Raw genomic sequence first — 27,410 nt, 5'->3', positions numbered from 1 at the left:
TTTTAAACAAGATGGAAAATCCCTTGGTGACTATTACAGTTCATTGAAGGGGATGTGGGAAGAACTTAATGTATACCAGCCTATCTCTACTGATGCTGCTGTAATTAATTCCCAACGATCTGAATTTTTGGTTGCCAAATTTCTCTCTGGGTTAGATTCTGATCTTCAATCCGTCAAAAGTCAATTGTTGACTGGAGAGAAGATCCCCTCTATGAATGAAGCATATTGTCGGCTCCAGAGAGTTGTATCCCCTTCAGTGGTGAAGTCTGATTCAGCTCCTACCAACAAAGATAATTCTGCCCTGTTCACTTCTACTGGAGGGCGTGGCCGTGGTGGTGGTGGTACCTCTTCTCGCGGTCGTGGTTCTATTTTTGGGCGTGGTCGTGGAGCTAGATTTGGAGGTCGTGGGAATATGTCTAACACTGCTGGTTCTGGTTCTGTTGATGCTAGTTCTCGATGGTGCACTCATTGTAATCGGTCTAATCATACTATTGATAAGTGTTGGCTCAAACATGGCATACCACAGTGGGCCAGTGAGCAATTTGCAAACTCTGCTATATCTGATGGCGGGGCTGATTCTGTACACTCTTTCGACACTGCCCTGGGATCCTCTACTGATGGTGGTAATTCTTCTAATGATCTAGTCTCTCAACTCTTACAACGAGTCCAGCAACTTGAGGCTTCTTCTTCTACATCTACCGCTGTCCTTGCCCACTCAGGTACAACTGCTTGCTTCGCGTCCTCATCCTCTCCGTGGGTCATTGACTCCGGAGCATCTTCTCACATGACCGGTAAGCCTAATTTGTTTTCATCTTACACACAGCCTTCTATGTCATCTCGAATTTCTATTGCAGATGGATCCTCTATACCAGTCACTAGTCATGGGAAAGTTTCCTTGTCTTCTGGCATATCTTTAACTAATGTTCTCCATGTTCCCAAGCTTCCTCTTAACCTTTTGTCTGTTAGTCAATTAACTAAAACTTTGAATTGTTCTATAACCTTTCACCCTTCTTATTGTGTCTTTCAGGATCATGCAACAAAAGACATAAATAACCCCAACCACCTAAATAAGATTGGTGGCGGGTATGAGAAGGGAGGCCTATATTACTTTGATTTGGGGACTACATCCACTACAGCGGTTGCTACTTCTCCTGGCGTATCTCCTTTACATTGGCACTATCGGCTAGGACATCCTTCTCTATCTAAGCTGCAGCACCTTGTTCCCAGTTGCAAGTCTGTCTTCCGTATCGAGTGTGAAGCTTGTGAGCTTGGCAAGCATCATCGTACTATTTTTCCTTTTGAGTCCAGAGTCTAGGAGTACTTCTTTATTTCAGTTTATTCATTCGGATATTTGGGGTCCTTGCAGGGTCAAAAGTCGGTTAGGGTTTTCTTATTTTGTTAGTTTTATTGATGATCATTCTCGGATGACATGGCTGTACCTCTTGAAGGATCGATCTGAATTTGTTTCTGTCTTCAAACAGTTTTATAATGAAATTCGAGTTCAATTTGGTGTTCCTTTAAAAACTTTGCGTACTGACAATGCCCTTGAATTAATTCAGCGTGAGGTCTCACAGTTTTGTTCTGACAATGGCATTCTTCACCAAACTTCTTGCTCTTATACACCCCAACAAAATGGTGCGGCCGAGCGCAAGAATCGCCATTTGTTAGATGTTGCTTGTTCTTTGATGTTTCATATGCATGTTCCCAAACTCTATTGGGTAGATGCAGTGTTGACAGCTTGTTTTATAATTAATCGTATGCCTTCATCTGTTCTAAATAATCAAATTCCTTTCAAAGTAGTGTTTCCTGATCGGGCTGTTTTCTCTCTTTCTCCTCGTGTTTTTGGGTGTCAGTGTTTTGTTCATGTGCTTCGTCCTGGGCTTGATAAGTTATCTCCTCGGGCTGTTAAGTGTTTATTTCTTGGATATTCTTGTACCCAGAAGGGGTATCGATGTTTTGACCCTGTTACTCGCCAACAGTTTATTTCTGCTGACGTTACCTTTTTTGAGAATTCCCCTTATTTTGTTGGTTCCTCTGTTGATGTTCATCTTGATGAAGTTGGTCGGGTTGCTGCCCCGGCTCCTCTTCCTCCTCTTCCTCTGCCGATAGCTGCCCCACCTGTACAAGTTTATGTGCGTCGTCACCAACAGCAGCCGCTGCTCCCACTTCAACCTATTGCGGCCCCACCTTTACCGCCACCAGCTGATTCTTTGCCTGCAGATCCTCCTGTTGATGTTGATGATCTCCCTATTGCTCAGAGAAAAGGTACTCGTACTTGCACTACCCGTCTTCTTTATCCTCTGGCAAATTATGTGCCTATTTCTCATCTTCCCTCTCATTATCGTGCTTTTGCTACTGCATTACATTCTACTTTTATTCCCTCTTCTTATACCCTTGCTATGTCTCACCCTGAGTGGAAAAATGCTATGGATGTGGAGATGGAGGCTCTCATCTCTCGTAAGACTTGGTCTTTGGTTGATCTCCCACCTGGTAAGGATCTTGTTAAGTGTCGTTGGGTGTACACGGTGAAGTACAATCCCGATGGTACTGTAGAGCGGCACAAGGCCCGTTTGGTTGCCAAAGGGTTTACCCAGCCCTATGGGGTCGATTACTTTGAGACTTTCTCTCCTGTTGCACGGCTGAATTCAGTTCGTATCTTGCTTTCTTTGGCTGTTAACCTTGACTGGCCCCTTTTCCAGATGGATGTGAAGAATGCTTTCTGATATGGTGACCTGCAGGAGAAGGTGTATATGGAGCAACCTCCTGGGTATGTTGCTCAGGGGGAGGATAGTGTTCGAGTTTGTCGCCTTCATAAGGCAATTTATGGATTGAAACTGTCTCCCCGTGCCTGGTTTGATAAATTTAGCAGTGTTGTTGCTAGTTGTGGATTATCTCAGTGCTACTCTGATCACTCTATCTTTGTTAGATTACAGGGGTCTAATGATGCTTCTGGGATTGCACAGGTGAAGACATATTTACTCGACAATTTTCAGATTAAGGATTTGGGTAACCTAAGGTATTTTCTTGGCATTGAGGTTGTTCGCAGTTCTCGCGGTCTAAGCTTGTCCCAAAGAGAGTATGTTCTTGATTTACTCGATGAGACAGGTATGACGGGTTGTAAACCTATTGATACTCCTATGGATCCTCATGTCAAGTTTGGTGCTTCTGATGACACAGCCTTTAGTGATCCACACCAGTATCGACGCCTGGTCGGTAGACTTATCTATCTTACAATTACTCGTCCTGAGATCTCTTTTGTTGTGGGTGTTATCAGTCAGTTCATGCAAACACCTAAGCAAGTTCATTGGGAGGCTGCGTGTCGTATTTTACGTTACCTTAAGGGGGCTCCTGGCAAGGGGCTTGTCTATCGCCGTCATGGACACACTAGCATTGTTGGATTTTCTGATGCCGATTGGGCTGGTTCTGATGGTGATCATAGATCTACTACTGGTTATTATACTTTCTTTGGTGGCAACTTAGTTACTTGGAAGAGCAAGAAACAGACTACTGTTGCTCGTTCCAGTCCAGAGGCTGAGTACAGAGCTATGGCTCACACAGCTGCTGAATTGATGTGGGTTCGTTCCTTTACTCATGAGCTTGGTTATTTCAGTGATCAGCCCATGGAGATGTACTGTGATAACCAAGCTGCTATCTATATTGCCAACAACCCGGTGTTTCATGAACGAACCAAGCACATTGAAGTTGACTGTCATTTTGTTTGCGATGTTGTTCTAAAGAAGTTGATTACTACTCCTTTTGTTCGGTCCCAGTTTCAGCTTGGAGATATGTTTACCAAAGCTTTGTTTCGACCACAGTTTGCAAGTGGCTGTTCCAAGCTGGATCTTGGTGATGTCTACGCTCCAGCTTGAGGGGGAGTGTTAAGATTATCGTATTTAGGTGCTTGGGGTTATTTATGTCTTTTGTGGTTCCTTTTAGTTAGTTCTAATTAGTTTTATGTCTCAAGGGTATTTTGGGGTTTTCTATTGTAACTCATTAATGTTTTATTATAACAGCCCTCTCACGATTTAGGAATTCAACTAAATCGTGAGAAGTCTTCTTTTCCCTCACGGTTTTACTCTCTCTTCTTTTCTTCTTCTTCTTCTTCTTCTTCTTTGCTTTCTTCTTCTAGTTGTCTTGCTACAGATTAGGTTTTAGATTCAGTTCTGCTACAAACCTAATTTCACTAGCATCCACAGGCCCCTCAAATTGCCATACATGTAAAGGTAAAAAAATGTTGATGACATTTTTTTTTAATACGTAGCATGGTGAACACAATTCTAAGAGTTCCAAGCTACTGATACAAGGTGATCTCTTCCCCCCTTCTGAGTTTCGGCATACATGGCCGGCCTCTTTGGTCCAGTGCCTTCACCCTGCAATCCCTCATCCCCTCCAACATCCCCTTCTCTTGGCCCTCCTTACCCCTCCCCACCCCCCGCCCTACGTGGAATGGCCTCTTCAGTCAAGCCCCCACTCTATCTCCTGAAGATTTTCCCCTCCACTTTGTCAACCTTTTCATTGTTGAGGGCACTAAGGTTGCTAACTGCCCTACTGGGTTGCTAGATGAAGAAGCTACACTCTAGCAGAACTCCCTTGTAGGTTATTTCATTGGGAATCGACCGCCATTTCACATTGTTAAACTCTCCCTGACCAAGCAATGGAGGTTGCAAGACTCTATTGACCCCAAGTTGTATGAGCGTTATATGGCCTTCACCCATTCATCGGAGATGAATGTTTTTAAGCCGGGGAGAGCTGATGCCGATCCAAGGGCCTACATCCATAAGAAGAAGAAGAAGCAGCCCTAGGAATAGGGCCAAGTGTTTGGAGCCTTAGTTTAATTTGGCATTAGTAGTTTCCATACTTAGTCTATTTTGTAAATTTAAATTGAACCGGTTCAAACCATGGTTCAATTTAAGTGATTTTTATTCTTTTATTGCTTAGGGAATATAATCTTATTTTAAGTCGTTTTTTCAGTCCTACACCCCTCCACGATTTCTAAAGAGGGAGTGACTTGTATCAGGAATTAGCCTAGTGATCAAACTCCTAGTCTGAATAGGAATTTGGGCATTAGCCATATTACAAATAAAGCATATCGCAGGAGGCTCCCCAACAATTCAGAATTAAAAAATTAGTTCTTGCTTGCTGCCTTGCTCTATTGAGTGTTGCCTTGTGAGTCATATCAAGATGAAGGGACTGGTGGATCTCCAGTTGACTCCTTGCATCTTGTAGATCGGGAGGACCTGCCACTTGTCTTCAAGCTGCTGCCATTGAAGACCTGCAATTCCAAGTAAGTGGTTGATATTTTTTTTTTGGTGAATTAAGTGGTTGATATTATTAGCCCTCCCCCCTTCTTCTCCTAATCCTCTAAACCCAGCCCCATCGATCCCCATTGCCAATCCACCATTAGAACTATCGATCCATTAAACGCTAAACCTTTACAATTCTGTCCAGCACTATTCCACCATCAGAATCCATCCATATTTTAACCACAGCACCTTCACAGCATTCCCTCCACTCGACCCTAACTTCAGACTCATCCCATCATCAAAACCCCAAATTCCCTCAACTCCCATGAAAACCCAAAACCCTAAATTGCAGTCCAGTAACATCCAGCCCTCATCAAACCTCCATACCTTGGCCAAGTGACCCTCCCTACCCCTAGAGAACTCGACCTGAAGCCCTTGCCCTGGTCCCACCTCTAAACCCTAGATATGTTCCCCATACAAACGATGCTACTACTAGCTCAAAGAAAGTTACTCTTGCATCTTCGAATGGTCTACATCGTCCGTCAATCTTCAAATGCTCCTCTACTACTATCACAACAATTCACCCTCCCAGGTCGAGCTCTCACCAGGCCCTCTTTCCTACCTACCCCTTTGAGACAGATAAACCACGCCCATTTAACCCTCCCCATCGTAACCCTTGTGGCTTCTGGCCCATCTCCTGCTCCTTTTTCTATAGGGCCTTGCCTTTGCGAGGCCAACCCCAGCCCCTAGGTTATAACACCCACATCGAAACCCCCATGCTTCAAGTCCATCCCTTGTTTCTTCTTCTTTTGGGCCTAGCCTCTTACGTGTCCCAGTCAATCCCTCCCTCCCTAATCCCAGACAACTCAACCCATGTGATGCAGATTCATCATCAAATAGGGCTTGTTTCATTGGAAATAAGTCTAGGGTTGGGTTACATACATGTTGGGCCTTTGATCCCATGGGTTTCTAATGTAATAGGCCACTTTTATGGGCCTAAAATTTGGGTATATAGGTTGCATACGGGATTAGCCCAATACTTAGTTTATTTTTATGTTTTTTAATTGAACCGGTTCAAATTGGTTGCATCCAATTGTTTCAATTTAAGTGATCATGTGACTTGGTTAAGTGGTCATGTGACAACTTAATTTGTCATGTGATGTACGTTGGGCTGGATTAGGCCTCTATAAGTCCAGCCATGTTTTGAGTCTATTTCCTTTAGTATTCTAGTTTCGTAGTCAGTTTAAGTTACCTAATAGGTTAGGGATAGGATTAGGCCATTCCTTTTTAGTGTCTAAGTCTATTTTTGAGTCTTCTATATAAGTTTAAGGGAGGCCAGCATTAGAGACGAATTGGATTAATAAAAAAACTTTTGTTTGCTGCCATAGCTGCTGCTCTGCTCTGTTGAGTGAACCTTGTGGGTAATATCAAGGCTACCCAGTGGGTAATATCAAGGTGAAGGGATTGGTGGACTCCGATCGACTCCTTGCATCTTGTAGATCGGGAGGTTCTTGTTCTTCTTCAATCAAGCTTCCTCAACTTGCTGCTATTGTAGATCTGCAGATCCGATGAGTTGTTTGTTAATTTAGTTATTCCCTTCTTCCTCTAACCTAATCCACATCCCCCTCCCTCCATCAAACCCTAATTCTCCATTAAACCTGCAACTCCTACCTCAACTAGGACTCCCTCATAACTCCAGATTTAGCCATCAATTTCGAACCCTACTTCCAGCCTATATCCCCCACACCTCTCCCTACACTCGACCTTAAACCTAGCCCTTAGTCTCCACTACAACCCCTCCATTCCCCCACTCCATTAAACCTAAAACCTGCAACTCAATTCTGTCCAAATTGCAGAATTCTAAAACCTTCCCAAATCCTATTATTTATATGCCATAAAAGCACCCTAGACCTGCCCATTATTACCCTATAAACCCCATTCCCAAATTCCCATCCTAAACCCTAGAACTAACCTAAAACCTAGTGCTGTCCATTCGAACCAGCAACCCCTTTTGCTATTGATCCTGTTACCTGGCTCCTAGTAGGCCTCCTACCTATCTAGGACTACATTACCATGCCCCTCCCACGTCCCCCGTCTCCTCCCCTACCCAATGGGCTCCTCTCCCTCCCTTTGTTCAACCCCTCATCCCATTCAGGCCCTTATTGTCCCCCCAACCCCCTCTTCATGTCCACTACCGACGAGACATTAGCTCCCAAGAAGAAGCCCTCCCCGGGATTATTCCTTGCCTAATAACGAGATATTGCCTCAAGTAGGAATATATGCGATCATGTTCCATCTCGGGACATCTGGATGCGATTAGTGAGCTCTCCTATTTTTGTGGTTTTTCTCTTCTCGTTTATGTGCTTTCTTTCTAGGTGGAGCTGTTTGTCGAGTTATGTTTGGCTGATTTTGGTCCATTGTGGTTCTTCCCCTTCACTTTTTCGGGCCCCTGCGTTCCTCTTTGTAAAGGGTGGGTCTTGTAATTTGTTGGTTGTTTGACCTTTCTCCTTCCTTTAGTAATGAATATTTTAATCATCCAAAATAATACATTAGCACTAAATTATTACAAAACTATCTGCCTTTAACAAGAATCGGACGCGTTCTGTCCAACCAATGTAAAGGCTTTTCAACGGATGGTGGCTATTCATAACATAATAGGAATGTCGATGTATTTTACATCATAGTTGTCATAGAGACTAGAGGCATCTCTCTCTCCTGCGAATCTATGAACTAGGGTTTCGTATACTGATTCAATGAAGTACTTGTATTGATTTTTGTTAGGGTTTCAACATGTGAAATCATTGATGTCGATTTCTGAAGTTATCTGCTACATAGAAAGGAGATGATTTCGATTCTCTCAAATCTCTAGTCATTTGAAGCTGAATGGCTGAAGATGATTTTGAAATTTTTATTTGGTTCTTAGTCCAATACTGAGATGGGCAGCTACATCTGAAGTCGATATTTTTTTCCCGCCTATGTTTATCGTTTTTGGTTCCTTATTGGAGGGAAGAAGAGGGTTCCCTGCTGGACTGATTGCATGGCTGTCACGAGAACAGTCACGTTTGCTGCTTGATGCCCTTTGTGGTTCATTTGCTCTGATTTTGAACTGTTGATGTGGAGTGATTCTGTAGGAAAGGATGGCTGTTGTTTGCTGTCTCTGTGAAAAAATTCTTATGAGGAAGAAGGATTAAAGGATTCGTTCTTTTTCCATTTCATCGTTTCATCTGTTACTGTTTATTTTCATTTCGCTGTGATTCTTCACCTTGATTCTTATTGGAATAAGGAATTAGAAAAGAAAAGGAGAAATCAGCAGAATTTTATCAAAAATTTCGCTTTTCCTGGTGAATGCAGAGACTATAACGTAAGACTGGTGAAATCAGCAGTATTTTATAGAACATGTTTTACCAAACATCATATTTGTTCCATAACTGAGAACAGTTCTGGAACATATTTGCCAGACGGTCAATTACATACAAAGAATGCTGTTCTAGACCAAAAACAGCAAAAAAAACATTGTTGGGAAAAAACACCAGTTCTTTACGAAGAACGTTACCTAACGTAGCCTTCTATTTCTCTATTTTTTTGTTCTTGGGAACAAAAAAATACGAGAAATCCGTTTGCTAACACCGATTCAATTTTTTGTTCCTGGGAATCAACCGGGACAAAAAAGTTGCTGAGAAATTAAATTTAAAAAAAAGAAGCTCCAATTTGAAGCTTCTCTGTCCCAGAAATAAAAGGAAGAAATAAGTGGGAAGTTGCTCTTTAATGAGCATATGGTTAATTTTATGGGTGAAGCATTAATTTCATGTTCAAAATAAAACACCACTTCCAATGCAACTTCACCACCACTACCTCCAGCACCATCACCACCAACTCCACTATCGTCGTCTCCACCACCACCGCCACCTTTGCTACCTCCACTTCCACCGATACTACTGCCACCACCACCTCCACCTCCACCAAATTTTTGGGTACTCAATAAATCTTTGAATATATAGAAGTTCTAGAAACAAAAATGATTGTGCATAACAAATGTGTTTCTCTTTCTTTGCTAGCCAAGAAATAGAAATTATTATGCGTTACCAAACGTGTTTTTTGCCCAGAATTTTAACCCAGTAACAGAAATACAAAAAGTCATTTCTGGAATAGAAACATGGCTCAAAAACATAAGTGTTATCATCCAGGCCCTAGGCTACCAAAGACGTTGGAGGGCTACCTAGGCGCCCTAAGAGTGTAGTATATATAACTATATGTAAAATAGCAATGATGATTTCAAAAAATTATGCTTATATGCAACATAGAAGTCATATCAATGCACAACAACAACACAACGTTATCCCAAATAAATGGGGTCAGCTACATGGATCTTTGTCCACCAATCAGCTCCATAAAAGGTCATACTTGCAAGAAGGCCCAAGAAATGCATGTCTTCCCTCACCATTTCCCTAGGGTAATTTTAGGCCTGCCCCTAGCTCTTTTAGTTCCTTCAATTTCTATCAAATCACTCCTCAGTACTGGAGCATCACAAGGCCTCGTTGAACATGGCCATCCCCCTCAAATGACTTTTGTAGCTCATCATGTATCGGGGCTACTCCAAAACCAGCTCTAAAATGGTAATTCCTTACTTTATCCTTCCTAGTTTTGCTAAACATCCTCATCTCCACTACACAGTTTATCTATAAGACGCTTCTTAACTGCCCAACATTCCACACCATACATCATAGCAGGTCGTATGACTGCCCTATAGAATTTTCCTTTAAGCATTAAAGGAATACGTTAATCAAACAACACTCCGGACGCACCTCTCCACTTCATCCATCTATTTTAATTATTTGTGAAACACCATCCTCTATATCACCTTCTTTATTTATAATTGAGCACAGATACCTAAAATAATCACTTTGCGGGATCTCCCTCTCATCAATTTTCACCATCGCATTATCCGTCCTAGTGTAACGAGTTACACACCATATACTCCGTCTTCACTCTACTTATCTTAAAACCTTTTGATTCCAAGGATGATCTCCTCAATGCAATATAATATAATTATGCTAATAATGACCTAATATGAGAAACCCAACATATAATAAACAAAGCATGGAATATAATATAAGGATATTCATTAACAAACAAAACAATAAACAAAAATCAACGTAAAATCGTGAAGTGTCAACAAGACATGTTGTTGCCTTGGAGAAAGAGGCTAGATGCCTAGCTGGTGCCTAGGTGATGCTTATGCAGGGCGTTGACAACATGTTGACAACTATGTTTTACATTTTTACTACATGCTTCACCATAAGCCAGATAGATGATATTCAATACACCACACTTTCATGCTTTCTCTGTTTCCTACAAAATAGTAATCTTCTTCAGCTAACTGGCTCAACCTTGGGTCATTTCCCAGAAACGTTTTTTTATATTTGATTGAATGATATCTGACTATTAAACTTTGTTAATTTAAAAAGCAGGCTGATAATGGTTTCTAAGAAATTAAAGGTGTAAATGTGTCGACAATCGACATGCACAGAGCAGTATACTCATCATATTGGGAGTCTTTGATCTACAGTTACGAGTGGATACAACCCAATCAAAGTTTGCAAGCCACTTGGTAGTATGGCTCAGTTTGTAACTGCTAACAGCTTCCTTAGTGATGCAAATAGGATTCAGGTGAATCGTATTTTATTTACTGAGTTTCAGTTAGAATCAGAAACACTAATTAGTTGGAGGCTTTTAATCTCACAGAACTACAGATGACCATAAGATTTCCATAATTGAGTAATGGAGGAAAATTCTTATGGCAAATCTAAAACAACAGAGACATCAAGAAAGGTACTTGGCGGCTAACTTATGCCAACATAGTTTCACGCCTCTGCCTCATCTGCGTGCATTTTATCTCATGTATCAAGATCCAAGAATGAGTTGTGGGTGACAGAGCAAACACCGGAAGTCTAAAGGATACTTCTTCAAGGAAAAACAATATTCTATTACCTGACTTACCAGTTTCATATACTCAACCGTAGAAAACTACTACAGTAAGTACCAAATAAAAAATAAATAAACAAGACTGCTATATACAATTTTGACAAGTTATAAAAATTTTGGAAAAATTCATGATGATCATACCTATACTCAGGTGCAGAAGCTTGATTTGACCGATGGGTTCTTCCAAACTGCTGAATAGCTCGATCGGCACTCCAAGGAAGTTCCAAAGTAAGATGGACTCTCCTCCTCTGGCATGAAAAGTTGAAAAGTATTCAGATCTTCTAAATGCAACTCAAAGCAAATGGTCTAACAAGACCTCTTTTCCAGGAGGTGATTTGAATGTATAGCATTCTGTTCCTTTAAAGCACTAAGAAAAACACTAAACAAAAGCATCCCTATAGATAGTTAAAAATAGTCACCATAAAAATGAGAAATTGCAAAAACGACATACCTGATTCATAGCCCTTCTATCTGCTTGTAAAGAAACACCAGCTGAACCAGCTTCAGAAATTATTGCAACAAACTTTTTACCATCCATGAAGAGTTGCTTCTCATGCATATTGACCATTTCCATGGTGACATCCTTTCTGGAAGAGGGAAAAAAAAAAGATTGCATTTCAAACCAGTGTTTTTTATGTTCTGTGGTGCCTCCATGGCTATGCTTAAGCCTCAGCTACAGGGTGCCATGGAAAACTCATCAAGGCTATAAACCCTTGGGGGCGGGGCATGCACAAGGATCATAGCTTACAAAATTTAGGGGGTTAAACTAACGCGGGACCATGGTTGGTATGATTCAAGTTGGGTTGGTCTGATTCAAATCTGATCTGACCAATTGGGTTATCACCTATGTCCGGTTTCATTGAATCTAGCCAGCTCGGATTTCAAATCGTGGGATAGTTTAGTAGCTTATTTCTTTCAATTTTATTATTACAATATTACTTGTAAAGACTTGAATAAAATAATATAAATTCCAGATCTGATTTGAATTTAGTGTTCAGTTATTTGGTATCTTTGGACACCCAAACATGGTCTAAATCTTCCATTTCAGTTGGGTTTATCTTTTATTTATTATTAAAGGGTTTGGGTGAGTTAAGATACTCCAATAGTCCAATCACAGGTACAGTTTATGAGTCAGTCTAGCACTCCTATTTTTTAGTCTGTGATCAGAAAAGATTTATCTTATCAATTTGGGTTAATTTTTAGGTACTCAAGTCAATCAATGCCACTCCTATTGTTGCTCATACATGGGAGTCTTCTTTTCTGTTTTATTTTATTTCTTTACTTAAACCAGTGTGAGGCTGTTGCCTCCGATATTCTCTCTCTGTCGACGTAATGAAAATTCCAATACCAATGCTCAGCTATGTACCCCACCAACTCGGGATTCAAAGCCTCAGGAGGTCCTATCTTGTAGGCCTCAACCACTGGTGGAACATCCTGAATAAGTCTGAACTGCCTCTGAATATAAGAAGGAAGATAAAAGGAAGTATGGGTTAGGCCCATCAGCCGAACATAGTTATAACCCGGAGAATTTGAAATAGGACTATCATCCTTCCACCACCCGCAATGCCACTCCACGCCCGTGTCTGTCAGAGTCCCTAGCCTTTCAGCTCAATCCTGGACATTGTAAAATCTTTCCCCCCACATTTCTGAATTTTCTGATTCTTCTTCTTCCCTTCGACTACTCAGTTACCATAGTTCAAAATTTTGCTGAAATTTCACTTATTTCAACATGTCCGAGACAAAACAGGAGGCAACCCCCCCCCCCCCCCAACCGGAAATGGCCAAGCGAAACTCATGGGAAAAAATACAGTATTTCCACAAAATTGCGGTATTTCACTCATCTCAGTCTGACCGAAAGGGCGAAATGAAACAAGTTTTCGAACATTGTCTGTCACTAGATCTAAAACTATTCTATCAGATTTGCACCTATCAGCAATCAAATCAGAATCTTCTCCCTTCTATTTTTAAAGCACATCACTAGCATATATCCTGTCCAAGATAATGTAAAATGTTTTTCATATGATAAAAAGAATAATTTGGTAAACATGTCTTTCCTCTTAAACTATTTAATTCCACCACTATAACATACTTTCCTCCATGCTTGATTTCTCTCTATGTAACTACCAGAAGAGATACACTTGTGAGGATCAAGCTCCACACATCAGAGTTTCTGCCTTGCCTTTTAGGCAACTGTTACATATTTTGAGAAAAAACTCAAGCTTTGGCATTTGAACACTGTTCAAATAGTGCAAGATAAAGAGAAATGCTAGCACAAACAAATAAGGGAGTCCAAACTCACGTGTTCCGTGCCTGATAAATAACACCTTTACCACCAGATGCCCTGACAAGCATGCCCCGCCTCCCTGTCATTTCTGCAACATTGTCAGGGCCCCCAAGCTGCACAGACATTAAACTAACAAGTTGGTTAACTAGTAAGTTAGAATACACCATTACACAAAGAACTGCAAAAAGATTATATGCATAGGATGACCAGATGAATAAATGAGCAGCTCTAATAAAAAACAACAAATAAAATTAAATTGTTCAGTGTTACAGCCCTAGTAAAAGACTGACATTAAGGGGTCATTTAGATCTGTCCAAATATAGTATTTAGAACCACCATCTTCCAAGAAAAACATGAAAACAACAGAGTCAGCATAATCAAACTTTTGAATAAATCTACTGCCACAAAGGACAATCTGAGATCCATACTTTGCAGGGAACTGCTTAACGTATAGGTTATGTATTTTTCCCTTTTTCTAATATTTACCTACAATTCTTTGCAATACTTGTTGAAATACCTTATTCCACAATATCCCCTCAGCTGCAGCAGACGTGGTTCAGGATCCAGTTCTCTGCAGCAGGAGGGATGGTCAACTCCAACTATGAGAACAAAGAATTGAAGAAAGAATTATCAAACAGCATTTTCACTTCCTTTATCTTTCTTTTTCCTTCATTGATGGAGTGACTGGGGGAGTCTCTTTTTGGTGTTTGTGGATGGGGATTCTGTTTCCCAATGTTGTTGGCTAGTTCTTTGGGTGGTGTTAGTTTATCAGTAATGGTTGGGTGGCATATCCTTTCTCGCCTCCAATTATATCTGTTCTCTTCTCTATCCTTCAGTCACCAACCAAACAATAAACCTTAAGCCCAAAAATAAATAAAGACTATGTGAAGAAATGAGCTATATATCCAAAAAGCTGAAACTAGAAGCATACATGTTCCAATTTCAGTTCTAATGAAGTAACATTTCATTCCATGAGAATTCACATCATATCATATAGTGAAAATCTTGAGTAGGGAGATTGTGTACTTTCATATATTTCACATCACAAAATAATCAGGGGCAGTAAAGAAGTCATTCACAAGAGAATGAAATGTCAACCAATTAAAAGAGAGCATCGCATTACTTCATGAGCAAAAGGTACTAGGAATTTAGGATGGAACAGTTACTACAGCTTCCAAAGCTTCACTTGGTTAAATTGTTAAAATAAACCAGAGAGACAGATAATTTAAAACTGCAAGTCAACTAGTCAAGTCATTCGTACCTGATCAATAATATCATCCAAAGGGTTGTTTGGAAGACCCAACGAACGAATTATCTCCAAAATTCTAGATTTGCGCTCTACAGCTGCTTCATACCTAGTACCATACATACAGAACAGTGAAACCTTTTCTTAGCAAATTAACCACCAAAGAAAACAGCATGGATTCCTAAATTGAACAATGCTTGCTAGTGAGCTTCGATTTACATGATTAAAAAAATTTTGGTTGAAGAGGGGAGGGCTGATAGCAAGTTAGAAATATGAAGCGACACTTTAAGAACCACAAAGCTCTAAGATAAACCAGACTGCAACTGATGCAACCGTCTTTTCAAGCTACAGGTATACCAACTGCATCATAAGATGGAAAACTAAACTCGTTTATTTATTTATTGCTTATAGTAGGGCACAGTTTTGTAATCAAATAAATGCTTAATTCCAGCATAGATTTCATTCATGCAGCAGAAAGACGCATGAGTATGAGTAGTAGAAAAGAATCAGAAATAGCTGCATTTAAAGAACTTAGGAGTAGCACCAAGATTGGGTGAAGAGGTGGAGATGAACTCCATCCGTGTGCAATTAAGAGCAATGATTGCACCAAGAATGTAGACTGGTGCCGTTTGATGGTGTTAAAAGAACAAAGGAAAAGCCAAAAACGACTTGTGGTGAGGAAAGACACAAGAGCTCTTATGCGTTTCAGCACATCTGACCCAAATCGCTAAGGATGATCCAGTGAGCAAATGCCACAGTGGTTGTGTAACTAGTGTCTAAGCTGATCCACTACAAATATATAGATTGTATTAGTCCAATTCAATATTATCCATTTCAAGCAATCCCACTGATCCAACAATGACACTTGAAAACACGGGTGGAAAAAGGTTTTTACAACCAACAAGAACTTGAAACCATTTAGGTTGAAAGCCAGGGTGCAAATACCTAAAGCATTGAACCAGATACCTAGTGTGGTCAGCACTGGGTGTTTCCGAGCAGCGAGGCTTACACAGTTACACCCATTCGCAATAGTTCATACATCTGACCCATTGAATCATTGGCTGTTTCCGAAAAGAAATTACATTACACCCAAGAAAAAGAGGAAATGATAACGTTCACTAGAATGCTTATTTTTCTACAACTTTTGAGACACACTTAACCTATATAGAATGCTTATTTTTCTGTAGAAACTTGAACGATGAGACGGATGAAGAGCCCTTTATAACATGGACCCCCCGAATGTCTATTAATTGCTTGTAAAATGGCAAGTTGTGAACTTACATACCTCACCAACCCTTACTTATCAGCCTCCAAAAAAATAGAGAACAAAGAAAATAAGAGTATCAAACTGAAGAATGATAAGAACCTCTTCAGAACTTCAGCCATGTAGGCATGCCTTGCTTGGAGATACTCATCTGTCTTTTCCTTGCATGAATGGCATGACCAATCATCAGGAACTAAATCAAGCAGAGGTGGCACTAAACATTCTGGATGGACTAGCTGGCCACAACAGGAACACCGGAGCAATTTCTTCCTTTCCTAAATTACACCATCATGTATTCAAAGAATTAGCGACTAAGCATGCAAAGCACTTTTTGTGTGTCAAAACAAGCTACCTCTTCAGTATTGCAGATTTCACAAATCTGAAACTCATCATCAGACTCTGTAGATTCATGGTCAGACTCGGCTGCAATGTGCAAAAATGGCTCAGTAATAGAATAAGCTATTTCCATGATAGCAATGTAAGAGGACTTGATGTACACAAAGCATTAAATTTTGAAGCATGAATTAACAGAAGGAGAAACGATCAATGCAACCATGCGTAAGAGCATTGAGGGCATACCAACAGTGCTATAAGAACTATTCCTCAGTTATTTCTTTTTTTTCTATGATAATGTACTCTTGACCAATGAATAAAGGGGTAATCTTAAGCTTTCATTAACATTTATTGAGGATTATTAGAAATATTTAAGGAAATTGTTTGACATTTTCTTTTTCTCTTTTGCATTTCCTACTTTGATTTTTTTTTTTTTTTTGAGGGGGGGGGGGGGGGATAAAACCGACTTCTTCTCTAGTTTCTGCACTGCTGGTTTGGGTTTTACTCTTCTAATGCGAACTTTTTTTCTTTTTTGATAATTAACAAGTTTATTCATGAAAAGGATGTGCTGAGGGCGGGCCTTGGTGCAACGGTAAAGTTGCTCCATTGTGACCAAGTGGTCACAGGTTTGAGTCTGGACACAGCCTCTCTGAAAAGCAGGAGTAAGACTGCGTACATTATGACCCTCCCCAGACCCCGCAGTGGTGGGAGACTCATGCACTGGGTACGCTTCTATTCATGAAAAGGATGTAGTACATAGGGGCACACGATAATACATAGAGAGAGAATTCTTCCCCAGTGGATCAATGCTAACACAGCCAACCCATTACAATTTAAATCACACTCACAAGAAATACCGTCCCCAAATAAAGTCTAGATATCACGACGCCTTGGCTCGCCAATTCATCTGCGTTTCAATTGGCACTACTTGGCATTCACTAGAAACAAATATCCAGCTGCACAGCCAAGTCCCAAATGGGCCTGATAAGATCTTTGATTCTTCTTCACATGTCCAATTACTTTTTTGTTGTTTTATTTTATAAATAACAATTTTATTAAGAAAAGAAGGAATAAATACAAACCAAATAAGAAACAACATTGCAACCAAAATCTCAATTTTGGGTAAGATGAACCCTCGGAACACTTGTGCCCAAAAAAAAAAATATTATAAGTGGTAAAGTGCATTAAGAGAAACAGTTAAAAAGTGACATAAGTAGGTGCTAGCAAACACAATTGGCACAGGAACTAAGAATTTTGCTTTATGAACAGACATATAATATCCAAGAAACACACATCTAACAAAATTCACAATCCAGTTACAAAAAACTCACTTTCAGATTCTTCGTCACTTTCAACATCACTTGGAGCTTTCATTTTTGCAACTTTTCTTACTCTTCCCTTAAATGAAACACCCGGAGTTGCTGAATGCCTTTTTCGTTGAAGCTCCTTAACACTTTCCTCTCCTATACAAAGATTAGATAGAATATTAAATCCAGCAGGGAGGAATCTAATGTACAACTAATCCAACGTACAAACAATAAATACCAGGTGACTCAGGTTTTGGAGGCAAGGGGTAGTTTTCTTCAACAAATTTTAGCAACAATTCCCGAGGACCAGAGACAAAATCATCAAGTTCAAGACCCTGTTTCACATCAAATTGGAAGAGTGGGTAATATGAGGTTACCAAACAATACAATCAATATGTAAACATGAAGTAGAACAATGTCCAGAAAAGCCAGAATAAGAGATACATACATATTTTGTCACAGCTTCTTCAGTCCGTGCTTCTCCAGTACTTTGAAGTCCAATTACCACACATTTATTTTCCACCAATGCTTGCGTAGCCAGCTTTACAGCAGCAGGCACCTTGGCTGACATGCACATGTGCCTAAAGAAACGCTACCATAGCACAAACAGAAGTAACAAGAAACAGAATAAAGTAAAAGCATGAAAAAGGAACTGCTTATGTGAAAAGTTTAAAAAAAAATTATGAAAACTAATATGAACTAATCAAATTTATACCTGATGACTGGCCCAGTATAATCGCCACAATTGACTACTGTTAGGCTTGTCATCAGAGAGAACTGCACTAGCTGACAATAATTCTACCCGCAGTTCTGCCCAAAATTCTGCTGCCTTTCTGTACATGTCCTGAGCAATGGTAATGTTGTATCAGAACAAAATGGAGAGAAAGTGGGTTATTTTAGAAAGTAAAGAAAAAGAAAATGGTCTAAGTTATAAAAAATACAGCACAAAAATATTTTGGGATCAAACAACTAAATTAAGAGAGCTTCGTTTTTATTAATGTCATATTCGGGTCTAACAATCACTGAATATATCTATGCAACAAACAAGATTTTGCTAAATCATATGAATAGATAAAAAAAAATGAGGATGAGGATGTGTTGCAGAGATGAGGATGGAAACTGAAAAATGAGAGTAAGAGGAAAGAGGCACAGCCCAGTAAGTCGGGAAAATCTCAGCTAGATGGGTGGGGTCCACAACATGGATCCTTGCCCTCCAATAGGCTCTATGTGAGGTCATACTTGTTACAAGACCCAGACTACGCATGTCATTCCTCACAACCTCTCCTATGGTCGGCCTGCCCTACCTCTTTTCGCTCCTATCAAAATTTGATCACTCCTCCGTATTGGGGTATCCTCAGGACGCCGTTGAAGTGTTGAACATGATCATACCACCTCAAACAACATTCTCGAAGCTTGTCATTGATAGGGGAACTCCCAAATCAGTTCTTATATGTTCATTCCTTACTTTATCCTTCTTGGTTTTTCCGCACATCTATCTTAACATCCTCATCTCTGCTACACGTAGCTTCTCTATACGACATTTCTTAACTGCCCAAGTGCCCAGCATTCCGCCCCATACATCATAGCCTGTCGAACAACAGTCCTATAAAACTTTCCCTTAAGCTTTAAAGGAATACATCGATCACACAAAACTCCAGTCGTGCTTCTCCACTTCATCCATCCCACTTTAATTCTTTGTGAAACATCATCATATATGTCACCTTCCTTGCCCTGGCCTCCCACAGATCTCACACTAGTCACTACACCCTCATACATATCTTTAATTACATCTATGTAATTACTCAACACCCCTCTCTTAGCAAGAACATCCCGGATTAAATCTCTAGCCACTTTGTCATATGCTTTCTCCAAGTCAATAAAGATCATATGGAGGTCTTTCTTGCTAGCTCTACATCTTTCCATGAGCCTCCTCAATAAGTAGAAAGCTTTTGTCGTGGATCTACCTGGCATAAAACCATATTAATTTTTCGAGATATGAGTCTCCCTTCTCAAATGGGCTTCAATAACCTTCTCCCAAAGTTTCATAGTATGCCTCGTTAGTTTTATGCTTCTATAGTTATTGCAGCTCTGAATATCACCATTATTTTTGTAGATCGGAACTACAATGCTTCTCCTCCATTCATCTGGCATTTTCCTTGTGATCATAATCTTATTAAACAACTTGGTTAACCAAAATACCCCCCACAAACTCCTAGGGCCTTCCACACTTCCATTGGGGTCTAATCAGGTCCTGGGGTCTTGCCTACTTTCATCTTTCTTAAAGCTTCTTTAACTTCCGCCACACCAACTTTTTGAACATACCTATGTCGTGTGGCTTGGAAGACTAAAAAACACCACAAATAGAACATGTTACCAGAGAAGAAATGGAAACAGTAGGCTGAGACATTGCTGCTAATGATAATGGAACTCTAAAAAATGGAAAAAAAAAATGATGGGTAAAGGGTTGGTGCATTTTGGTTCATGAAATCTTCCATGGTGTTGCTGGTCATCTTTGTTTGGGAATTGCTTCACTCAGTATCAATAGTAGATTGCGAATCTGTAACGCAGTTTGGCTTATGAATTATAATAATAAAAAAAAAAAAACGGTGAATGGTCATACACATGGTTTATGGCCATTTGTTTTCCTAGTTTTGTTCTATCGCCATATGAGAGAGAGAGATTTTCAAATATCCATGTGGGAGTATATCTTTGAGAGGGTATTTTGGTAAAATAATCCCTTAAGGTATCAAAGCTAAAAATTCGCAAAAAGAAGGATGGAAGTCACAATTCCCTCAAACATGAGGTACCCACAGGCCAGTGCAAAATACCCCAAAAAAAAAATATATATATATTAAATTTCATGCTCACACTGCAGATTTCAAAGCCACATACCATCATTTCTGCTTCTAATGGGGCTTCAACAACTTCAAACTCAGCCCCTTTGTAGCTAAGTGTACGACAAACATACATACCCCTGAAAGGTACACGAAATAAGTTAGTAGATTTGCATAAGTTTTCAATCAAGATCATTGCATGAGAAGAAGATCCTAAACCTTCTAACCTCGCCTTCATGTCCATAGCCACAAGTTCTAGTGCTCCTACACCTCCTTTATCAAGAGCACCTGCAGATAATTATGAATGAATCACAATCTTTGTTTTGGTAGAGTTCGAAGAAACAAGAAGAACAATCAATCATTATGGTTGAGTAGAATGATCAAGCGAAGACGAAGACCAGGCAAAACATGACATAGCTACAACTAAGATTAGCTGTGGAAAGGAAAGAAACACATAGAGCATATTGTGTGGTTCTGATGCACCATAAATCTCAATCAATATCAGAAAAAGGCAAGCGTCAGGTAATGTACACAAACCTAGAAAATCACGGAAAGCAACGAAAGAAGTTCCAGAACCCCAAAGTCCAAGTCGGGCCATATAACCCATATTGCGTGGTTCTGATGCACCAGTAGCTGAGCAATAAACAACTCGAGATTCAGGAAGTCGGGCCTGTTATGATAGAATTAGAAATTATCCATCAAATTAAGTTCACTGAACCTAGGCCACACCACTACGACATCACAATGATAGATAATATACCAAAGTGTATGTCAAAGCATCTAGAAATAAAGGTTGCACTACGACATCACAATGGTATATAATATACCAAAGCATATGTCAAAGCCTCTCGAAACAAAGGTTTGTTTGTGTGTGTGTGTGTGTGTGTGAGAGAGAGAGAGAGAGAACTTGTAAATTTGGCATGCCATGATACAAAATGCCAAGCAAGCCTTTAACTCGTCCTCCAAATATAATCAACTCACCAAGAAGACACAAAATTCTTAAAAAGAAAAAGGTGTAATTCTGAGGGGGGGGGGGGGAACCAATAACACTAATCCCTAGATTCTTTGCATATGAAGGATAACAGGCAAGGCACCAAATAATGTAAGATAATTGCAAACCATAGCAAATACATGATGGGTCAGACTATTTTACATTGTTTTCCCGATTTAATGGTTATTTTTCATTATTTCTAAGTTATTTAATATTGCTTACATACTTTCTACAAATTGTACCTTACTTCATTAGGAATGCACCTAACCTTGTGCCTTGTGCTTCAACCACTTAGATGCCTTGGAAGTTGGAACCTTGCATGGGCCTCTGACCTTAATAACTTTGTTTGCTGGTGTTTTACCGTCTTATCAAAATAAATTTCTAAACAAGCAACTGTATCGTACAAAGTTTGAAATTTCGATCAGCCCTGAAACCGAGATATGGAAGGTTTCGTGGTATTTTTCCAGACCAACTCGAAACCTTGATTTTGAGGCCATAAAGTGGTTTTTGGCCTTGCTTTTTGAGTAAATGTTTTTACATTTGTTATTTCATTTACTTAAGATATTATTCATAATTAAACAAACACACCCTATTTGAATCCAATAAAAATAATTAAAAAATCAAATTCCAACAGGATAAAAAAGTCAACCTCCTAGGTTCAAGAACAAAAACTAAATTTTCGACTGTAGGTGAAATTTTCAACTTTCAAATGCTGAGGTTTTCCGAAAATCTAAAATTCCATAAATCTTAATATGACAAACATTGCTAAAAACCAAAAAAAAGGCAAAATAGTCTTTTGTTTCAGTGTTTAAAAATTTATTTCCATTCAGAACGATTTTAAAAAGCATCCACACACACCAAATAAGGTTTGATTGGCTCCTTCAATATAATTCAGATTTAAGCAATCTTGCATCAAACTGGTACAATACTAGTGCAGCCTAAAAAATATGTTGCTAAGGAGTAATGTTTCTAATGTTTCAAAATTGTACACTCCTAAAAAATTTTCCAAGATATGTGAAACGGGAACGATACAACACGTCAACACAAGATAGATGATGATATGATGTGCATAACACGGGCTCCAGTCCGAAGCACCAACCTGGATTTCAAGAACTGCTTCACCTGTTCGAGTTGCTTGCCCACCAGCTTCAGGTATTAGATTTTTGGCTTTATGGCACTGGAATATAGGCATTGAACCTAAAATATTAGCATAGAAAGATCGAAATTGAACTTCAATATACAGATTATACAGATTTTAACAAAGCATCAGGAGGAAAACAGTAACTGACAGTCAACAAATCATAACCAACCAAATCTTAACATGCATGATGCATCCAGTACCTCATCAAACACCAGAAGACCATCATATTCAGACCCACACCACTGCACAAGCTGCTGTAAACGGGAACGACCTTTCTCAGATGATGCTATAAGGCTGCTATACGTCGAGAAAATGACCCCTTCCCTCACACCAACAGACTTTGAATCAAGCTTAGAGTAAGGGAGCTTATTCAAAGCATGCACTGCATGGGACAAAGATATATAAATAACAAGAAACAGCCACCATGCAATAAACAAACCAATAGCACCATACCATGCATAAGAAGCACATAAAGCATGAGATCACTAGAAAAGTGGAAACCTACACACAAGAATGTTAGCTAGGAGCCCTTGCATTAAAAGTATCCCACCTTCATTCTATATACCATTATTTTGAACAATAATACTGTAAATTATTTTTTTAAAGGGGTACGAGAGAAGAATTAGGAACAAAATAAGCAATAGACTGTTAAGAGAAGGTGAAACAAATGTACTGGAAAGATGTGAGAAAAAATAAGGGAGACTGAAAAAGAAATGGAGATGGTCACAAATAGAGAAATGAAGATGATAATATATTAATATAGAGCTAGATGGCCACAAGGGGGGGGGGAAGTGGGGAACCACACAGTTTGTAATAGAAAAGCTTCAAGTGGAATGATATATTGTGGCTTGTGGAAGCAAAAGAGGAGTTAAGGAAGCCATAAGGGGATTATATGTCATTACAAAACCTTGTATATCCAAAAAGTGAGGGGTGGGAGTTGAGGGTGGGGAGCATTAGTGATAGCGCTTGAAGATATGTTGGATAAGGTTAAAGTTTCATTGTTAGGAAGGAATTCCTGCAATCAATCTTTGGAGCATAGCTCTGCAACTTGGGATGATATACAGCCCATGCACCAGGCTAGAGCTTAATAATCCAATCCAAGGTCTGCCGGACTGGATTAGGGCAGAGGCATCAGGATCAGTCTGTCCCAGCCCAAGCACAATTTAGATACATGTGTATTTTGTTCTGTATATGTATTTATACTACTATATGTATGTATATTCAACATTGCTTAAGAATATTAATTGAACAACATAAATAGTTAAATTACGTTGTGAAATACGAGATCAACAATTCAACATCTGTTACATTTTAGGTTTTCCCTAGCGATGTTTTCATTTCTTTCTAACCATACAAAATCAGCATGGCATTATGGCAGTACATTATTGGATGCACAAAGTCCCATCTACTAATTTCCCTCCATCAATAGGAATGGCATCTGTGGTTTACCTTGGCTAACCCAGTTGTTTAATAAGATTATCAGCACAAGGAAAATGCTAAATGAATCGAGGAAAAGCATCGTGGTTCCAATTTACAAACATAAAGGTGATATTTAGAGCTGCAATAACTATTGAGGCATAAAACTATTGAGTCATACTATGAAATTATGGGAGAAGGTTATTGAAACCCACCTGAGACAAAAAACTACCATTACGGAAAACCAATTTGGTTTTACGCCAGGAAGATCCACGACAGAAGTTATTTACTTCGGAGACTCATGGAAAATTTTAGAGATTGCAAGAAGGATCTCCATTTGATATTTATTAACCTAGAAAAAACTTATAACAAAGTCCATAAAGAGTTAATCTGGCAAGTACTAGAGAAGAGAAGAGTTTCAAGTAAATATGAGGACATAATTAAATATATGTATGATGGTGCGCTAACAAATGTAAAAACTGTGGACGGTCAAGGTAGTGAATTCCCAATTACGATTGGGTTACATCAAAGATCAGCTTTAAGCCCTTGTTTGTTTGCGCTTATTATGGATGATTTAACCAGAGACATTCTAGATGAGATCTCTTGGTGTATTGTTAAAAAATTATTTATCCACCCGTGTCCCCCTTTGGATAGTCCGCCATGTTAGAGCTCTTGTATGATATACATATTGTTTCCTCCCTTTCCTACAAGGTTGGCCTTTTAGAGGAAGCGGTTCCAACATGGTATCAGAGCAAGCAGGGATCACGGTATCGAGTCCCCCTGGGAGCGGGCAGGTGTTAAAAAATTATTTATCCACCCGTGTCCCCCTTTGGATAGTCCGCCGTGTTAGAGCTCTTGTATGATATACATATTGTTTCCTCCCTTTCCTACAAGATCTGCCTTTTAGAGGAAGCGGTTCCAACATGTATGCTTTTTGTTGATGATATTATTTTGGTGGATGAGACAAAAGCAAGGATTAACGCCAAGTTGGAGTTATGAAGATCAACCTTGGAATCAAAAGGTTTAAAGATAAGTAGAACAAAGATGGAGTATATGGAGTGTAACATTGGTTATACTATGACGGATAATGAGGTGGTGAAATTTGATAAGAGGAAGATTCCACAAAGTGAGTATTTTAGGTATTTGGGCTCAATCATAAACAAAGAAGGAGATGATGTTTCACAGAGAAATAGAATAGGATGGATGAAGCTGAGAACAGGAGAAGTGTGTCCAGAGTGTTGTGTGATTGGCGTATTCTTTTAACACTTTCAAAAAAAATTTATAGGACAGTCATACGACCAACTATGATGTATGGTGCAAAATGTTCGGCAGTTAAGACGCATCATATGGATAAACTCAGTGTAGCGGAGATGAGGATGTTGAGATGGATGAGTAGCAAAACTAGGAAGGCTGAAGTAAGGAATGATCATATTAGAGCTGATTTGGGAGTAGCTCCGATACATAATAAGCTACGAGAAAGTCGTTTGAGGTAGCATGGCCATGTTCAACAGAGGCCTTTGGATGCCCCAGCACGGAGTGATAACGCAAGAGTCAACCTCGAACTAGGTAGAAACCGGTAAGAGATCGATTGCAGCCAGAATCAATGCGATAAGGAACAAATTAAATAACTAAAACTTTGTTCTTTTTTTTATTGTTGTTTTTTCTATTACATATGAATGGAGAACATAAAGGATAAGAAGAAAGGAGAAGATAAAGGGGGTAGAGGATGGGCTTTCCGAGCTGGAACAGGGAATGTTCTCCTATAACCGATGAGAAGCATGACCTCAAAATTCTACTATTCAATTCTCATCCTTCCTTACAATAGGAGGCCTATTAATAGCTTAGGCAAGCTTACAAAATAGAAGGAACAAAATAGAAACTTCCTAAAATAGAAACTAACTGAATAGAAAGTAGGAAATAGAAATTAGTCAAATTACTAAACCTAGCAACCAGTCACAATGGCAACTTATTGAAAATAGAAACTACTAAGGTTTTATATTTCACCCTTCTAAAACAAGAGGAAGGACACTAAAATAGAAACTAGATAAATTAGAAAGTCTCCTAGAAGTCTTCAAAGTTGCATTCAATCTCCACCAGCTTGTCTATATCTGCCCCCAAATTACTGTTCACATAAACTGTAACTTCTTCTTTTTAAAATTTTTGTCTTGGTCTCTTATCTTCTTCATGCTTCTCTCTGGGCTGGGACTGCCTCAGGTGATGCTCCATCAAACCAACAAAAACTTGCCACATCATCAGTCCAGGCTGCTTCTCACAGCAGTCGAATCCCACAACCTTGCTGGGCTGGTTTTGGGGCTTGTTCCTGTGGGTACATATGGACTTATGATCTACATCAAGTGATTTGATTAAGATTAAAGGAACTAAAAGAGCCAGGGGCAGACCTAAAATGACCTTATAAGAAGTGGTGAGGAAAGACATGCATAGCTTAGGCCTTGTATCAAGTATGACTCGAATAATTCATCTCCCTTAAGTACTGCCTGAATCTTTTTTTTATGTTTCTTCTTCTACTAAGTGCCTGACACCCATTAATCTTTTGAGAGAGTTCACGAATATCTATAAGAGAGAGAGAGAGAGAGAGAGATAACCTGATTCGAGAGGACTAATGAGCCCAAGACAGGTCCCATAGCTATATCCCAGGAGCATTAATGAGAAATGGACAAATCTTGGACGGAATTCTAATTCAAATGAAATCTATTAATGGTAAGAAATCATAACGGAGGGCTAGGCCTGATGCCAAAAGTTGACATTGAAAAGTACTTGACTGTATCAGAGCCACAATAAGTTAGTCCAATACTGTCTTCCAATAATAGAACACAAATCCAGTTGAATAAACTAGAACCACACTCCATAACTTTTCATGCTAAGCACATTCACAGTTAGACATGATTACCTACTCAGATGAATAACATTTTAAATCTGTACCTTCAACGCAATTGGCACCAACATCATCCAAGTCTCTACGCGCATCAAACTTCAGATCCGAACCAACAGAAATCCACCTGGTAAGATCATTGCAAAAGCAAGAAGGCTTCAAAAGCGATGAATAAAACTTCAAAACATCAAGCCTTCTAAAATATCGGCAGGACAAACAAAAATAAGTAAAGCTCTAAAATAAAAAATCTACAAATGAGACTTACAACGCCTTTCTCCTCCCATGGTGCCAGTTCTCCCATATCAATCCTGCAATTGTTCGACCTTTACCTACACCAGCTCCATCGCCTATAAAGAACCCAGCCCTAGCACCATTCTCAAGGTGTTGGAGGTGCCTCTGTCATTCAAAGAGGAACAATGCTATCAGTTGGGGGGAGCCCATAAGCTCAGACATTAACCAGGAAGTTAAGATATAAAGGA

At 39.5% G+C, this 27,410-nt stretch overlaps 1 protein-coding gene across 2 annotated transcripts in view; it reads right to left on the bottom strand.

The window, feature by feature from the left end:
- The window catches only part of LOC122652246 (protein FORGETTER 1), a 62,749-nt gene that overhangs the window by 26,077 nt on the left and 9,262 nt on the right, over positions 1-27,410 (bottom strand). For both annotated transcript variants that reach the window (XM_043845932.1, XM_043845933.1), the window contains exons 4-20: positions 27,197-27,327; positions 26,982-27,058; positions 22,826-23,007; positions 22,584-22,661; positions 21,031-21,163; positions 20,721-20,781; positions 20,552-20,633; positions 18,375-18,503; positions 18,108-18,251; positions 17,898-17,994; positions 17,684-17,815; positions 16,372-16,442; positions 16,122-16,294; positions 14,771-14,864; positions 13,525-13,622; positions 11,677-11,812; positions 11,367-11,473 (exon numbers count right to left, since the gene is read on the bottom strand). In XM_043845932.1, the coding sequence (XP_043701867.1) occupies positions 11,367-11,473; positions 11,677-11,812; positions 13,525-13,622; positions 14,771-14,864; positions 16,122-16,294; positions 16,372-16,442; positions 17,684-17,815; positions 17,898-17,994; positions 18,108-18,251; positions 18,375-18,503; positions 20,552-20,633; positions 20,721-20,781; positions 21,031-21,163; positions 22,584-22,661; positions 22,826-23,007; positions 26,982-27,058; positions 27,197-27,327 (1,925 nt within the window). The remainder of the gene's footprint in view (positions 1-11,366; positions 11,474-11,676; positions 11,813-13,524; positions 13,623-14,770; positions 14,865-16,121; positions 16,295-16,371; positions 16,443-17,683; positions 17,816-17,897; positions 17,995-18,107; positions 18,252-18,374; positions 18,504-20,551; positions 20,634-20,720; positions 20,782-21,030; positions 21,164-22,583; positions 22,662-22,825; positions 23,008-26,981; positions 27,059-27,196; positions 27,328-27,410) is intronic.

The sequence above is a fragment of the Telopea speciosissima genome, chromosome 2 (genome assembly GCF_018873765.1).
Source record: "Telopea speciosissima isolate NSW1024214 ecotype Mountain lineage chromosome 2, Tspe_v1, whole genome shotgun sequence".
In the NCBI taxonomy this organism is placed as follows: domain Eukaryota; kingdom Viridiplantae; phylum Streptophyta; class Magnoliopsida; order Proteales; family Proteaceae; genus Telopea; species Telopea speciosissima.
The sequence above is the reverse complement of the archived record's forward strand: the minus strand, read 5'-3'. Positions and strand labels throughout refer to the sequence as shown.